An 18317-nucleotide genomic window follows, 5' to 3' on the forward strand; every position below is an offset into this window, starting at 1 on the left:
CATCACTGTTGACTTGGAATTGTGGTTGGTTAATTCACTGATCAAAATTGTTTATCTTCACAAAGTTGTGAATTGATAAATTCTTTTCCTGGCTCTGCTCACTTCACTCTGCATCAGATCATCATACACATCTTCATAAGTTTCTCTGAAACCATCGCTTTTATTATTTCCTACATCAAAATAGTATTCAATTACATTCATATATCAACATTTCTTCAGCAGTCAGGGCCACAGATATAGAGCAGGAAAAGACCTTGGACACCCCTCAAGTGCAATCTCATGTTACAGATGAAGAAACTGAGGCTCAGAGAAGTCAAGTGACTATCCCAGCATCACATAGCTAGGAAATATCTGAGGCAGGATTTAACTTAACTAGGTATGTTAATGAGACACAATATAAACCACAGGACCCATCCATACTCTCAAAGTCTTTCCAATTATGAGAAAATAATGGGTTTTGGGTGTCCCAGAGGCCCCCATCTGAGGGAGCCTTGCCAGCCCAGAGTCAGGAGAATTGCATAGGAAATGTAGATTGACTTTCCTGAGTACTAAAAGGAAGGTAACTCACCTAGTCTCCCCCCACCCCCCAAGTCATGTCGTCAGTCAATGGACTTGAATGTTACTGGCCAACTAGCTTGAATCAATGTGCAGTGACCCACCTCTACCTGAGAGAAGATAAAAACCCTTGGAGCAAGGCTGGGGTGGGGGGGTTGGATCTCTCTTCTCTCTACCATGCTGCCCTCTGGCTCTTGGTCTCTATACTAGGTATGTAGGGCTTCTGAACTTTTGGAGCCATGTGCTCTCTCTTTACTAACATTTAATATGCTTTAATAAATGCTTAATGCCAAAGACTAGTGCTAGGGGCAGCTAGATGGCACAGTGGTTAAAGCGCTGGCCCTGGATTCAGGAGTACCTGAGTTCAAATCCAGCCTCAGACACTTAACACCTACTAGCTGTGTGACCCTGGGCAAGTCACTTAACCCCCATTGCCCCGCAAAAAAAAAAAAAAAAAAGACTAGTGCTATAGCCTGTAATTTATAAGTAGCAGTCTATTAGCAACCACAGCTAAGTTCCCTAAAACTTAGGACAGAAATAGGCATCCCCATATATTTAAAAAAACAACGCAATTTGATGACAGCTGACCTAAGGGCGTTTGTGAAAAGATGATCTTTAAGGCCCATGGCATGGCCTTCAGGAAACCATTCCGTAATGATCATGCTAGGAGCACTACAGTGGATAAAACAGTTTAATTAAATTCATTCATTTATATTTTTACTATCAGGCACAAATTTAATTGCATTTAAGAAAATGAGTCTGCAACAATCCCGACTTAGAACAAAGATAGGAATAATTCCCCTATAATCAACCAAATGGCATTTATATGTTAAGTGCCTATTATGTGCCGGGATGGATGGATGGATGTTAGGTATAGAGGACAAAAGTGAAACAGTTCCTTCCCTTAGGCAGCTTACATTCTAGTGAGAAGAGACAACTTTTACAAATAGAGTTATATAGAGAAAGTCAAACATTAGGTGGGGAGGAAGGCACTAGCAATTGGTGGGTTCAGGAAAGGATACCGGTTTCCTTCAGGCAGCAATTGTCTAAGTGTTATTAAAATACATTTTCATACATGGAGTTTCATTTTGCAAACAATTTTATAGTAGTGGTACCTGACAAAGTAAGCAGCGCCTGTTCAGTAATCATTCATCGCTGTCTCTATCAGGCTTGTTTTCAAAATGAGGCATTTCACATGGTGTAAAGTGAGCAAATGAAAATGCCATCCTCCTAACTATAAACTATTTCTTTCAGGGACTATAGTGTAAATGGAGAAACCACTCAGAAAGCGGAAGCAAAGAAAAATGCTCAAATAGAATGACCAGATTCCCCCCAAGAGAAAAAGAGGCACCTATCAGCCACTCAGTCCTTTCGTGGATTTCTTCACAGCCAAGTACTGGTCAGCATTCATGGTGTCTGGTGATTCCAAAGTCAAATATATTAGTGACTTTTTAAGGAGTATTCGTTTCCTTCAATGGGGTCTTACAATTCAATTTGACCAATATTTATTAAGCAATCACTCTATTCAGTAGACAGTGATAAATGCTGAGGATGAGATGTTTTTAAAGGTTATATAGTCCTCATACTCAAGAGCTTATGATCTTATAGAAGAAGATGTATCCACAAATAACTGGTACAAATTGGCATATTAAATACATTGGGAATTTTTAAAAAGAGGATGAGTAGAGCCTTCACCTAGAAAATGGTATCTCAGCCAGATATTGCATACAAATAAATACTTCAACTGGTGAACATGTGGAAGAACACCATTTCAGGCAAGGGGGATACATACATAAATTGGGGAGGGAATAGGCCATGATCTGCTAGTCCAGGTTAAGTGGAAAGTATAGTTTGTGGAAGGGAGTAATATGTATAATGTAGAAAAGGCAGGTTACAGCTAAACTGTACCTTAAGTAAGCGGTTCTGCAGGCAATGGGGAACTACTGAATGTCTTTCAGTAAAGGAATGAGGTGGTCAGATTTACATTCTAGGTTACTTTGGCAGCTATTTTATAGATGCATTGGTAGGGGCAGCTAGGTGGTGCAGTGGAAAATGCACCGGCCCTGGATTCAGGAGTACGTGAGTACAAATCCGGCCTCAGATGCTTGACACTTACTAGCTGTGTGACCCTGGGCAAGTCACTTAACCCTCATTGCCCCACTAAAAAAAAAATTTAAAAAAAAAAGATGCATTGGAGAGGAGGGACATAAAGTAGGGAGATTAAGCAGAGGCTACTATAGTAGAACAATCAAGGAAAGAAGGAGGAAAGGCCTAGGTTAAGGTGCTAGATGTGGGAGTTGAAGTCACATGTCCAAAGTATTCTGGAAGTAAAACAGACAGGATCTAGCAAATGGCTGGAGAGAAGGTGAGAGATGACAGATTTGGGTGAATAGGAGAATGGTGAGTCTATCAGTAGACACAGAGAAGGGTAGGAAGAGAAGTTTTTGGAAAAGATCACAAGTTATAGAAACACTGAATTTCAGGTAATGGTAGGCCATTCATGTGGAGATAGCTGAGTCAGCTAGAAATGAGGGAAAAGAGCTTTGAGGAGACGCTGGGGGGTGAATTGCAGACCTTCACAAAGGTAATAAATGAAGCCAAGAAAGGGTATACAATGACTGCAAGAAAGAGTAGGTGGAAGACAGCCAAGAAGAAAGCCATGGAGAATTCCCAAACTAAGGGAATCAGCAAAGAAGGAACAAAGAAGTAGAACTAGGATACAGACAAGTCAGAGAAGCCTAGGGAGGAGAGATTACCAAGGAAGAGGTAGGTCAACAGTCAAATGGGGTGAAGAGGTAACTTTCTTGTTACAGTCTCCTAATTGGTCTCCTTGCCTTAATTCTCTCCTACTCCACTACATCCTTGGATCATAGCTTCCCCAAGTCATCATAAAGCACAGGTCTGACCATGCTCTCTACTTCTCCACATGTATTTCCCTCCTCAAACTCCAGTGAGTCCCTTTTACTTCTAGGATCACATATGATCTCTGATAACCTGTCCCTTTCTATATTTCTATTCTTTTCACAAATTATTCCCCTCCACAGGCTAGAGTCCAGCCATATTAGCCAACTTAAGAGTTCTTCACACCACTCTATCTCCTTTGCCATTGCTTTTCCCATTCCTGTATGCTATTCCCTATGCTTGAACTACTCTCTCCTAAACTCTGCCTCCCCTTGTATGTGGGGGCGGGAGGGGGGGGGCGCTTTTCCCTATAATCTACAATTTGTATTATACAAGATACATGTGTGTTGACTATGTGTGCATGTGCACATTGTCTCTTCTGTTAGAATATAAATTCTTTGATAGCAGGGCCTGGTTTTTATTTTAATTTGTATCCCCAGCACTTAGCACAATGCCTGACACACAGTACTTGCTGACAGTTCAACAAATGCTGCCTCAAAAAAATGCCACTAGATTTGGCAATTAAGTTATTAGCGACCTTGGAAAGGATGACTTTAGTGGAGTATAAAGAAAGTAGGTATAATATCAAACAGCTGAGGAGAACTAATAACTAAGGGGATTAAGAAAACTACCTAAATCATGCCATAAAGGAATAAAAGTGAATAAATGATTCACCTTGTAAAATGTTTATAACAATTTTCATTTCCCTTTATTAGGGCTTTTTCCTGGGGAATATTTTTCATCACCAGTTTTGTTTTCATACTGAATTTTTGTTTTTAAATCTTACGTTTTATTTGCAAATATCTTTGCACTTTTTTCCAGAACCAATTATTTTTTTAACGGTAATACAATACTGTACATTAAGATCACTAGAAGTAAATCCAAATTATAGATAGCTGTCATTATATTTGCATTTTCCCCGTATAATTTTTATTTGATATTCCAACTAAATTTGGGGTTCTGTGGGATACGGTTTAAGAAGGGATAGGCCAGGTAATCTCTAAGGTCCCTTCCAACTTTAAAACTATAGGGTCCTAGCTACTGAAAGTTAACAATCCTTGCAAAATGCTCTTTAGACTTAAGTCATTGAGCTCTCATTTCAGAATAATTTTATTTCTCACTTCAGAGTCATTTTGAAATGACTAGAAAATTTCCCTTCTATAGTGAGTGCAACCAAAGAACTTCAGATTCCCACAGCAGCTCCTCCCTAAACATTTCACCTCAAAGTATATGCTAATCGTTTGCCTCAGCCTTCAATATGTACCTTTATTAATAATTTAGTGTTTAGTTACATATCACAATTGAAAGCAAAAAATCAAAATGCATGTGCAATGTTAACTCTCCACATTGGGGCTATATCTTTGTGAATCATGGGAGATCTCTGGCTTGCATCTGGGTTAACCTTCAAGTAATTACTAAGAAAGGATAGTATTCTTAAGTATAACCTTCAACATCTCCATGTTCTCCAAGAACAATATAAGACACTGAGATGGCTTTTAAAGGTTAAATAGGTATTCAGGAATATTGAATAAATTGGCTGACAGGCTCTAAGACTCCCTTCACCTTCCCCCCACCCCAAAAAAAGTCTTCCCTCTACTAGTACAAAATATTTCAAGTTCCATGGAAAAATAGGTCTTTATTTGAGGAAAAAACCTGAAGTAAAAAAATATGTTTAGGTGAGAATTAAACTGTTTGTTAGAATAAGGCAATGATAGCAGGTGATAATTTATTTTAAGTATCCAGGTGAATATGTATAACAAGAACTATTTTCTCTTAGATTTTCCCTAACAGATGCCTCGTTTCCATCTCTTTGGCTCTTCTCTCCCTTTCTGCTTTGGTATTCTTTGCTCCTCTCTTTTCCCTTTGTCTCTCTCCACTTTCCCACTCCTGTCCCTCTCTTGCCATAAAATGTAACAGAAACCCTCTCATTATTCGATACACTATCTAAGGTTTCATCTCTACTGATCTTATTTTTTCACATCAGTTAAGTGGAAGAACTAGTCTGTTTCTAAAACCTAAACTTTTGCTTTTCACTGAAAGTTAACAATCCTTGAAGCAGTGTGTAAGGACCGCCTTTCCTCCAGACCGCAGAGAAAACTTCCACTCTCAGTTTGGCTCTCGAATAGGCTTGTGGTGAGGGACTTGGAGGAAGAAGCAGGCCAGGCTGGAGCTCTAGACTAGATAGGCCTTTTCTTAACTTTCTGACCCTGGTGTTCTCTTTTTACTAATACTTGGTATCCTTTAATAAATGCTTAATGCCCCCAAACTGGTGCTAAAGCTTCTAATTTATAAGTAACAAATATGTTAGAAACCCCAGCTAATTTTCCCCAAACTTGGGACAGAAATAAGGTGACCACATTTAATTTTACACATCACACTGCCAACCAAGGCCTCCTCCTACAAGTCTTCATGACATGGAAATGACTTCCATCTCAAAGGGGATGTTAAAGGAATATAAGTTCTGGGAGGTCCTTCAAAGATATAAAGGTTTTGAATAGAGTCTATGATAAAGGCCTGTTGAGAATCAGTGTGGTATAGTGGATAGTGTAAGAGTCAGGAAGACCTTGGTTCAAACATCAACCCCTGACATTTTCTAGCCGTGTGACCATAGGCAGGTCACTTCATCTCTTTAAGACTCAGTTCCCTTCTCTGCAAAATGAAATGATAATAATAATACCTGTAATATCTACTTCACAGTAATGTTGCAAGGCTCAAGTGAGATTAATAAGTACAAAGTACTAAGCAAACTTTATAATGTTATAGAAAAGGAAGCCACTGCAATTACTGTCATTGTTGTCCTTGTCATGACTGTCATCATCATCATTACTGTTTACAAGCCTAACAAACCTGGCCACACAATGACAAATTTTTCAGCCACAGCAACTCTTTATATCATCTTAGTTCTAGAGAGATATCATTCTGCCTCAATGAAGGGAATATACCCACAAACAAAATCACAGGTACTTAAAATATTATAATATTTACTTGTGCCTGACCCTCAATTTATTTTTATTCTTATCAGCCAGTGGCCCTTAAGAGAAATAAAAAGCTTCTCAACCCTTCGGCTAATGTAATTCCCTTCAAGAATTCTAACATGGGAATATATAAAATAATGTACTAAATAATTTGAGTTTTTAATGATAACTGAAAATTATTACATATCTATTGTATATATAACTTCTACATGCATCCATATCCATGTACATATATACACATATGTGCATATATGTTTGTATACACACAATCATATTATCTCCCTTGCTAGAATGGAAATAAGCTCACACAGTAGGCACTTACTGAACACTTTTGACCAAATGGATGGATTACTAAGACAGATTTTAGCCAATCACTCGAGATGAGTTATACAAGCCACTTCCCAAAGCATGGGAGGGAATAAGCATTTAGCAAGCGTCTACTATGTGCCAAGCACTGTGCTAAACGCTTTACAAATATCTCATTTGATTCTCACAACAACCCTGTGAGGGAGCTGCTACTATAATCTTTGTTTTATAGTTGAGGAAACTGAGGCAGCCCAGGGTTAAGTGACTTGCCCAGGGTCACATAGCTAATAACCATCTGGAGTGGAATAATAATAATAATAATATAATGATAACTAATATTTCTATAGCACTTACTATGTGCCATGAGATGTACTAAGAGCTTTACATGTATTATATTTCACAACAACCCTGGGAGGTTGGTGCTAGTATTACTTCCATTTTACAGTTGAAGAAACTGAGGTAGGCAGAGGCTATGTGACTTGCCCAGAGCATACAGCTAGTGTTTGAGTCTGAATTTGAATTCAATTTTTCCTGACTACAGACCCAGAGCTCTAACCACTACACCACCTAGTTATCCCCCAAATACATTAATTCCTACTTCCTCCCCACAAAAGCCACTTTTCAGATAGGCTTTTCATAAGAAGTTGAGGTAGTGGGGCAGCTAGGTGGCACAGTGGATAGAGCAACCGGCCCTGGAGTCAGGAGTACCTGAGTTCAAATTCGGCCTCAGACACTTTACACACACTTACTAGCTGTGTGACCCTGGGCAAGTCACTTAACCCCAATTGCCTCACTAAAAAAAAAAAAAAAAAAAGAAGTTGAAGTAGTTTCCCTAATTGTTAACTATCTCTTGAAAGTCCATCTTTTTTTTGAGACATAGGGCTGAGAAAGCTATTTTTTATGTTATTCTATCTGTCAAGTACTATAAAGTACATACCAATGTACAGTGAGATCAGCTACCACCACCATCACAGCAGTGAGGCCTTCCATCCAGAGTGAGCTCAATACTTCAGATTTTTGCAGGAGTTACAACAAAGTATGGAACCTATGCGCGGCACCAGGTTCTGGCCTGAAGGAGCAGGTGGGATCCTCAAGCCTGGTCCCTACTTTTACCCATACCACAATGAAAGAGACACAAGGATCAATGACACATGAACAACAGGTTTCTGGTTCCCTTGTAGATTTCACTGAGAAAGGAGATTCTCTCACCAGTTGTAAACCAGTCTATTATTTCCTATAGAGGCTGGGATACCCAATGATCTCATACAGTCCAAGGACACCTGAGTCCCAGAGAAGAACCCTTTGAGTTATATGAGAACTAGGACATAAAATCTCTATACTGCTATAAGGTGTCACAGTCAGCGATTTGGACACACAAGAAAGATCCACCCCATTGCAAAGGAGCTAACCTCTCCTTCCATCTTCTCTTTCTAAATGTATTCCAGATATACATGTAGCTATCAAAATGATATTACTCCCCAAAGTTGAAAGACTTGCCATTCTTCCCCTAAGGTTTTCTTTTGGTATAAGCAGTTGTCTCTCCAAAGATATTCTCTTCACATTTGTGCACCTCTTAAGAACACTGTTAGATGGATTCAACAAGTATTCACCTCAATTCCACCAGCATTAACCGAATAGCTCTTATGTGCAAACATAAGCTAAGCTCTGGGTGGTTAGTTCCCACAGTCAAGTCATCTTGTGAAGTCAATAACATCAATTCTGCAAACATTCCAAAGCAAAATTCTTAAGAATAGCTAGATATAGGTTATATCTATATATCTCTATACATATACAGATATAACCTATATCTAGCTATTCTTAAGAATTTTGCTTTGGGCTGTCTAGGGGAGGGGGGAGGGAGGGGAGGGAGGGAGAAAAATCTGAAATTGTAAAGCTTGTATAAACAAAAGTTGAGAACTATCTTTACATGTAACGGAAAAAATAAAATACCTTATACATTAAATAAATAAATTAATTAAAAAAAGAAGAATAGCTAGAAAAGGGGGGTGGCTAGGTGGCACAGTGGATAAAACACCGGCCCTGGACTCAGGAGTTCCTGAGTTCAAATCCAGCCTCAGACACTTGACACTTACTAGCTGTGTGACCTTGGGCAAGTCACTTAACCCCAATTGCCCTGCAAAAAAAAAAAAAAAAAGAATAGCTAGAAAAACAGCACTTCCTGTCTAATTGTCCTGTCCCAGATGACTATACAGAACTGTATAAAAGCCTATGTCTGGACAAAGGAATTATTCCAAACCTCTTATTGAGGTACTGCATATGTGTTTAATATTGTAGGAACACCAGTGTTGAATTACTATATGTTTCTTTATGAGCTAGCAATGATGAGTGAAAAGAATATGTCTAAGAGGCAGGGAATTAAGTTTGATTCACTGCTGTTACCAATAGATAAAGTGAATGGATACAGTACGAATCTCAAAGTCAGAAAAACCCAAGTAGACCCCAGGCACTCACTTAACTTCTCTCATTTTCAATTTCCTCCTCTGGAAAGTGGGGATGATAATGGCATCTAGCTCACAAGGTTATTTTGAGAGTCAAATGAGGTAATATAGGGAAAGAGCTTTGTGAATATTAAAACACTATATAAATGTTAGCCAATATTGTTACGGTTATTATTATTTTGTCCAGAACGGTTATGTGTTTCTACAAATTCCACTGATTAAAAAACAGAAAAGAAAGACAAGATGCTTCATGCTCAGAAAAAAAAATAAAAATTGCTTTTTTAAACACGGCACATGATTCTGGCTCCAGGCTACTCTTGTGGTATTAAGCAATATGACATGTAAAACTAAAGCCTGAAGCAAAAACCAAGTTGACATGTCAGCAGAATCCATCATCTCCACAACCTACATGAGGTGGGTTGTTTGTTGCCTTCTTGTGATTCACTTAATCTGACAGTAGACCTTGGGGGAAGAGGTTATCTGTTTTCTTTTTGATAACTTTGGAGAAAAAGAAATATTTTTTAAAAAGTCTTCCAACAATTTCTCTAGTATAACATTCTATTTTGGTACCAGGCCTCTGAACTCTATAGAATACCTCCTCCTACCTAACCAAAAAAATTCACAACAACAAAAGGTACATATGGGGTTTTTTTTCTTTTTCTTTTCCTTCAGGGCAATGAGGGTAAAGCAACTTGCCTAGGGTCACACAGCTAGTAAGTGTCAAGGATCTGAGGCTGAATTTGAACTCCTGAATCCAGGGCTGGTGCTTTAACCGCTGTGCCACCTAGCTGCCCCCAGGTATATATGTTTTAAGGTGATACTTTTTTGTGAGGACAATCTGCCAACTTTCCAAACTGTGAGATTTCTTTAATTTATAACGTAAAGGTCATTTTATACAAAATTTAAAATGATGTAGGCAGCACCTTTACCACTCCCTTCCTGACTTCCACAGGGCCAGTACTCTATCCATTGCATCACCTAGCTGGTCAATTCAGGGTCCTATAGTGTCAAAAGAACACGTCAGGGGGCAGCTAGGTGGCGCAGTGGATAAAGCTCCAGTCCTGGATTCAGGAGGACCTGAGTTCAAATCCAGTCCCAGACACTTGACACTTACTAGCTGTGTGACCCCGGGCAAGTCAAGTCACTTAACCCTCATTGCCCTGCAAAAACCAAACCAAAAAAAAAAAAAACCCACAAACAAACAAAAACAAAGAACACATGTCAATAATTGTTCTGAAACAACAGGATTAATGCTTTGAGTAGGGGTCTGAACAAAGAATCCTGAAGTCCTTTCTTACCTAAGATTCCAGATTCAACAGAACTTGCTCAAGTCCTTTAGCTCCAGAAATAGACTGATTAAATGGTGACACTATTCATGAATGAGATTTCTTTTGTTTTTGTTTCCCTTCCCTATTGAAGTGGGTATGTGGTGCAAAAAAAAGTTATATTTTTTTCTTGTTATATATTTCTTTTTAAAAATATATTTTTACTGATCCTTCATCTAGATTAATTATGGCTTTTAAAATTCAACAAATTAAGAGTTTAAGCCAAGAAAACTTCAAATTAGAAAAGAGTACATAAGAATAAAAATCATCACCATATAGCTATTCCAAATAAAATAAAATTTAAAAAATATTAAAGTTTGACATTTAGTGGAACAGACATTCATAGTTAAATCACTGCATCTAAGCCCCTTATCCTCAGGCAGATCAGAAGATGGTGAAATTTAGTAGTGTCAGCCTTTTACAAAGTAGATGGGACACTCTATCCCTTGTGAAACTACTCTGAAGACACTTTGTATTTCCTTATGTTATACTTATTTTATATTTATGCCTACTGTATCCCAGCAGAATATAAACTCCTTTGGGTGTGGGGATGATTTTATTTTCATCTTTGTTTCTCCATCACCTAACACAGTGTCTTACACACAGCAGGTACCTAACGAGTATTTAAATTGAGTCATCTGCAAGGGACTGTCCATCCTGACCTTGAATTTGTGCCTAGTCCAAGGGAAACATCAGAGTGGATTGGTTTTCAATTGCTGAGGATTAATGTCTGGAAACCTTGGCCCTACGCTTGTCCAACAGCAGGAACTAATCCCTATTTTAATCCAGAATCTCCTTATTTCCCAGGATTCATATGGCACATGGAAGGGACAGATAACCCAGATCTGTTCTAGCAAAGAACCAGTCACCTCAAGCCCTCCTGGATGCAGAGTTGCAGCCATTGGTTGGACCAGCCCTAGATTAGTTGGGGGTTGTTGACCTTGCTATATCCTCTTTCTTATTTCACACAAAACAATTCAAGGACCCACAGCCTCTCACCTCCCATTGATAGCACTCTTGACTTCCAATCCATTGGGCAAAACCACAGTGACATCCACCATGCTGCTCCTCAGGTTTTCTTTCATGTTGACAAGGTTCTGCTGAGGGATGATCCCCAAGTCTCTGTTTGGTTTCTGATCACTGTGGATGTTCAGGGTTGTAGATGGCTTTCCCGGAGGAGGAGGAGCGCGAGCTTTCATCTTCCTCCTTAAAAGAGGAGACGATGAAAATTGTCAGCAACGTTACTTTTTCTCCCCATCATTACCTATCTTTCTTGTGAATACTCATGAATGAACCTCAGAACCACCTTTGGAAAAGTTTGTCTCGATGATACTGTTACTGTATAAATTATTCTGGTTCTGCTCACTTTGTTTTACATTAGTTCAAATGAGTCTTCCCAGGTTTCTCTAAAACCATCCCATTAGACACTTCTCATGGCACAACAGTATTCCATCACATATTTTGTTCAGCCATTTCCAAATTGATGGGCTACCCTGTCAATGTCCAATTCTCTGCCACTATAAAAAGCTGCTATACATATTTTGGTAAACATGGGCTTTTTTCCTCTTTCTTTAAAGATCACACACAGGGTTTGGAGTTGTGACTTTTGAAGTCAATTTTTCTGACTTCCTCACTTGAAAATAAAGAAATCATAGCCTAAAGAGGTAGAGGGACTTGCCCAAGTTCACAGATGGCAAGAAAGAGACAGCAGGGTTTGAACCCAGATCCTGTGACTCTAAATTTAACATTACTTCAGTTGTACCATACTGCCTCCTAGGGGCAGCTAAGCACTGCAGTGGATAGAGCACGGGGCTTGGAATCAGGAAGAGTCCTCTTGCTGAGTTGAAATCTGACCTCAGACACTTCTTAATTGTGTGACCCTGGGCAAGTCACTTAACTTTGATTGCTTCAGTTTCCTCATCTATTAAATGAGCTGGAGAAGGAAATGACAAACTATTCCAGTATCTTTGCCAGGAAAACCCCAAATGTGGTCACAGAAAGTCAGACACAATGGAAATGACTGAACAACAACAACATACTGCCTCCTTCACTATCTGTCCTTTTTTCACTGATATATATGCTAGATCCTCCACTAATATCCTACTCCAATGCCTTATCTTGGAACAAAAGTGATCCCAAGACAGAAGAGTCCAAGTTCTATCAAATGCCAAACAAGATTACTGGTTTTAAGTTAGATGGCCCACAAAATGGGTCTGTCATCTAAAAACAAGCCATGGAACAGTGGGACTAGGAAACAGGAGAGTTGGGTTCTAATCTTTGTTTTGTTGTTACGTAACAATGAAGCCCCAGACACATCATTTCCCCCTCTGGGTCTCAATTCCAAAAATAAGGGGTTGAGATGAGATGATTTCTAAGGTCTTTTCCACTTCTATCATCCTCCTTCCTGAGGCAGCTAGTTTATGCAATAGATAGAGCACTGGATCTGGAATTAGGAAGACTTTTGTTTTTACCTGAAAAAATTACTCAAGCATGTCACTTAACCTTATTCAGTCTCAGTTTCCTCATTTGTAAAATGGAGATAATCATAGCACCAACCTCCCAGGTTTCTTCAAATAAGATAATAATGTACAGTACTTAGCACAATGCCTAGCATATAGTAAGCACCTTGTAAACATTATCCTCATGGTTATTACGAGGAAGAAATATTTGTAAAGTGCTTTGCAAACTTTAAAATACTATGTAAATGCTAACTGTAATCATTATTACCTTATAGATTTTATAAACAAAATTAGGAAGATTGTTACCAGATGGGCTAACATTTTGGCTACAAGAACAACTCACTAATCCTATCTGGAACTCACAGAATCTCAGAGATGTACTTTCATAAATCTAATTCAACCTGTACTTGAATTATGAATCACCCCCCTCCCCCAGCAAAATGCCAAACAAATGTTCACTCAGGCCCTGAATAAAAAGCTTAGAGTTCAGCTAGCTTAAACCTCTCTTGTTTTACAGATGAAGAAACCGAGGTCCACAGTGAAGGAAAGTTACTGTCCTTAGGTTATGCTGAAAAATATTGGAGAAACCAAGACCAGAATCCAAATCTCCTGAATCCCAATTGAGCATTTTTTTTCTATTATGCTATAAAAAAAATATATTTCATTAATTCTCAAAGAATCATGAAAATATTTTTTAAGTTCTTACAAATCATTTCAAAAGTGTTCTCTTATTTATTATTTTATTCTCTGGTGACAACTTCCAGGTCTGCTAAAGAGAAGAGCCATCCCATTTTACAGGTAAGAAAAGAGAGGCATAAATCAAAAAAAAACAAAAACAAAAACAACCCCTAGATTTGGATGGAGTCAGAGGAACTGACCAGTGGTACTTAGTGCCTGTATGACTCTGGGCAAATCACTTAAACCCCTATCTCTATGTCTTAGTTTCTTCATATGTAAAATGGGGGTGGGGGTGTTGGAGATTCAACTAGATGACTCCTAAAGTATCTTCCAGCTTAAGCTATGAGTCTATGAATGAATCAACCCAGTCATAAAATTAATTAGTAACAATCACGACTAAGACTAGAGGCTAATGTTCTTTTTCTTAATCTATTGAAAGGAAGAGTAAAAAATAAACAAAAGAAACAACTCCAAAATAATTCTTATTTGACATTAAAATATTTTTTGGCAGCTGATGTACCAGTGTGATTATACATCCTATAAGTTATTATAAAGTCAACTTTCATTCTCTGAATACATGAACAACAGCTAGGGGTGGGGACTTGCAGCCCCAAAAATGTGTACTATTATTCTCATAACCAGATTAGAAGAATGAAGGTTGGAGAGTTTAATTTACTTGCTTAAAGTCACACAACTAGTAAGTGGTCCTCTTCATCCCCCACCTGAAGCCTTTGGAACCCAAATTCATTGTTTTTTTCAATTCACCAAATTCCCAGGGACTGGGCAAGGGTTGGGGAAAATAGTAGGTGTTCAATAAACAACACTGATTAATCCATTAACTACTTATGGAAGGAATTTTTCAGAATCTCATTGTTCTCTCTATTCTTCCAACATATTTGGTTTACATTCAAGGGGGTAAGCTTGTTTTCTGACACAATGCATTAAGGATATTAAAAAACAATTATGGAATGGATTGAGTCATTGGTAACAAGATTCAGAGGGCAAAAGAGAAGATATTCAAAATGGCATGTTGGATTCTTGCTAATTAAGGTGATACATTTGTTAAATAAAATGGCTTTGCACCGAGGGAGATTAATTTGATGTCAGTCTAACTGATTTTTTATTGTTGAGTTAGGATTAAGAAGTTTGGGAGCAAAGATAGCAAAGGGATGCTATTAATGCCCATTTTATGAGATGCAATATGTAGAAAAATCATCAGGGCCCAAGCTGGATTCTTTCTGAGAGATGCCTATGAGCCTATCTGGATCTTGCTGGTGAGACAGAAAAAGAGCTAATAAGAAAGTCCTATGCTGCCTATACACACCCAAAAAAGGACACAAAAAGTTGCTGAATCCCGTTTAGGATGCTATGACAGGTCATGAATCATTGGAGAGTCAAATGATACACTATTCCCAACAGGTTTAAAAAAATCTGGGTATGCCACTCCCAAAAGTTATTTATAAAATAAAATATTTTTGCTATTTCATATCACTAATGTAGCAAGATTGCCGGGAATGTTATTTAAATCAGACCGGGAGGGTCTGATCTATATTTTAATCATATATTTATGTATGAGTTTGTAAATTAATAATAGCCACCATTGATACAGCTCTTAGTTTCCAAAGTACTTTATAACATTTGTCACCTTTTGATTCAAAAGACTTTGTGAGATAAGTGCTGCAGATAGAAGTCTACCCATTTGACAGATCAGGAAACAGGCTGACATAATTTAAGTGGCTTGCCCAAATGTAGTAATAACTGTATGGTGAAAGATTCAAATTCAAGTCTTCCCAAATCCATCATTATAGTCACTATTCCACAACCCTACACAATGGCCAAAAGAGCCTTGACATTTCCGAATTGGGTTTTCTACCAAGGCCTAGGTTTTTTTTAAGCTCACTGGGATGTTTGGGCACCATTAAATACACTAGGAAAAACACAAAATGGGATATTCGTAGTATGTGTGTGTATGTGTGTATTAATACACACATATAAATACAGAGTACACTATACCCAATAGCTAGCTGAAAATCAAGGCAACTCATGTTCCACAATTCCAAATATCAAAAAGTTTGATACTGTCTACATGTAGCCATAATCCAAGTATAAGTCAGTCAATAAACACTAAGTACCCAAGGAAATGGCAAACCACCTCATTATCTTTGCCAAGAAAACCCCCAAATGGGATCACAAAGAGTTGGGCATGACTGAAAAATGACTTCTCTGAAAAATGACAGCTCTGTCCTACAAGTGCCTATGGCAAAGCTGAGTAACCATTGATTTGCTTCCGGGCCCCAAATCATAGGTCAGATCAATAATGTGTCCTGAAGTACTATCATCTGTTGGAACTTTAGATCATGTGTTATTTTCTTATAAGGAGAGGAATACCCTGAAAACCATGGACACAATCAACACAAACCCACTTTAGGACATATAAATCAATAGAATCATCAGAGGACCTATGTGAGACTCAGGATTCCTACCTGTCTACAGATGTTTTCATCCCCATCTTCCCCTGCCACAAAGGATCAGACACAACAGTTACTTAAGCAAAAATGAACACCCTGCCTCCATTACGTTGCCAACCTAGAAACAAAACTCATCCTGGCTACTCAGAGAGTGCCTGCAGCTCCCTCACTAGAAGCCTACATTGTCACAAATCCTCAGAACAGCACATGGGAATAATAATCATCAGAATAAAACGCTTCCAGTTGCAAGGGTCATCAACTTTTTATTATGATCATCATTACTGCAGCCATCAGTTTTGTTCGGCTTACTTATCCACTCAACGATAGCGCTATATTAAGCCCTTATAGGAGGAGTTTCAAGAAAAGACTGAGAAAGGGTTTCTCAAAATCATTAAATAAAAGAAGACTAGGCCCCTGACTGGGGATAGGGAGCAACCTGGCTTGAGAGTGAAGTCTCCTATGCCTGGGATTACTGGGTTCCTTTTAAATTAAGCTGGGCTGCAGAGAGGGATCTAGCGATGGATTTCAGATGATCTTGGGAACTTGGATGGGGAAAAATTACATTTTTATTTTCACAAATATTTTTTGAGGGGGGCAGGGCAATGAGGGTTAAGTGATTTGCCCAGGGTCACACAGCTAGTGTCAAGTGTCTGAGGCCAGATTTGAACTCAGGTTCTCCTGAAAAGAACCAGGGCTGGTTCTTTGTCCACTGCACCACTAGCTGTCCCTATTTTCACTAATATCTAACTGAAATTTAGCATTCCCTTTAATTATGAATTAGAAAGCAAACATTTTTCTGAGAAGGAATCAAGAGGTTTCAGCAGAATTCCAAAGGGGTCCCTGACACAAAAAAGGTCAAGGACTTCTGCTTTAAGATGAAGCCATGGCAACAGGAATGGTTCTAGTCACCAGCACAGGTGGCTTTCCATGGCTTCTTTCATCCCACACCCTACCTTTAGTATCTAAGAAAGTTCTCTTGAGAGCTAGAGAGTGGGCAGTAAGGCAGGGGCATGAGAAAAGCAAGTCCACCTCTGAACTCCATAATTTGCCTTTGTTTCTGAGCTGCATTTGGGAGAGTAGATGGTCTGACGACATCTTAAGTCCCATACCTTATATCCTCCACACCAAGAAGCGGAACTAGAAAGAATTCATCCTGAAAATTCTGACCAGATAGCTAATAAATAATAAAGACATTAGGAGAAGGATAAACTATGGAAATACACTGCTATATTTCCTCATAGCTGCCTATGCCAAAAGATTAGATCTGTCTACCTTTAAAAAGACACCTAAGAGGAATGTCAGGGTAATTAAAAAACAGTGCAAGTGGAGAGTGATTTTGTTCAATTCTCAATAGAAAGTTGTATCTTTTGAGCCAGTACCTTTAATGGACTCCCGAAATGGAGAATTAATCATTACTTAAAAGCAGGCTATGAGCCAGACCTGTGATTTCACTGACATAAGAAATACACTGAAATAATGATGATAGCAATAATAGCTAGCATTTATATAGTGTGAAGGTTTGTAAAGCACCTTATATATGTTTTCTCATTTGATCCTTGTGACAGCTCTGGGAAGTAGGAGCTATTATTTTTATTTTACAAATGAGGAAACTGAGGCTGTGACTGGCCCAGGGTCACACAGATATTACGTGTCAGAGGCAGGATTTGAACTCAGGTCTTCTTGACTCCTATATACAAACTCTATTCACCATACTACCACAGATCCCTCCCAACTCTGCAACTTCCAATCTTACAGATCTGCCAAAAGACTGAGAAGTTAGGTGACTAGCCAGCAATAGGTGTCAGAGGTAGGGCTTCCTGAGATCAAGTCTTTAGCATTCCCCTAGGATACCCTTCATGTTGTGCTTACAATTGCTTATTCTATACCTCTTTCAAGGTTCAGAGTAATGATGTTAAGAGAGAGGCTGGGTGGCTAAGCAGAAAGAGCAAGGGAGGGAGGTGTCAAGACAAAATCCAGGGCTCTTTCTATTGTGTTATGACTAATTTATCCAGTGGCTCCAAATCACAGTAGGGCATCCATGTTTGTTTTAACCCCACCCCACCCCCACATTGGAAACAAACCTCCATCCCAATAATGTTTTTTATTATTATTATAATATACATATGTAATCTAGTCACATAGTCTAAGCTACCCAACCACCCTCTCTTTCTCCTTGGCTGCTCTACAAAAG

At 38.7% G+C, this 18317-nt stretch overlaps 1 protein-coding gene across 1 annotated transcript in view; it reads right to left on the reverse strand.

Annotated features, from left to right (window-relative positions):
- The window catches only part of COBL (cordon-bleu WH2 repeat protein), a 366578-nt gene that overhangs the window by 239418 nt on the left and 108843 nt on the right, over positions 1–18317 (reverse strand). Inside the window, exon 4 of the mRNA XM_043972590.1 lies at positions 11521–11727. Coding sequence (XP_043828525.1) covers positions 11521–11727 — 207 coding nt within the window. The remainder of the gene's footprint in view (positions 1–11520; positions 11728–18317) is intronic.

The sequence above is a fragment of the Dromiciops gliroides genome, chromosome 1, assembly GCF_019393635.1.
Source record: "Dromiciops gliroides isolate mDroGli1 chromosome 1, mDroGli1.pri, whole genome shotgun sequence".
NCBI classification, from domain to species: Eukaryota; Metazoa; Chordata; class Mammalia; order Microbiotheria; family Microbiotheriidae; genus Dromiciops; species Dromiciops gliroides.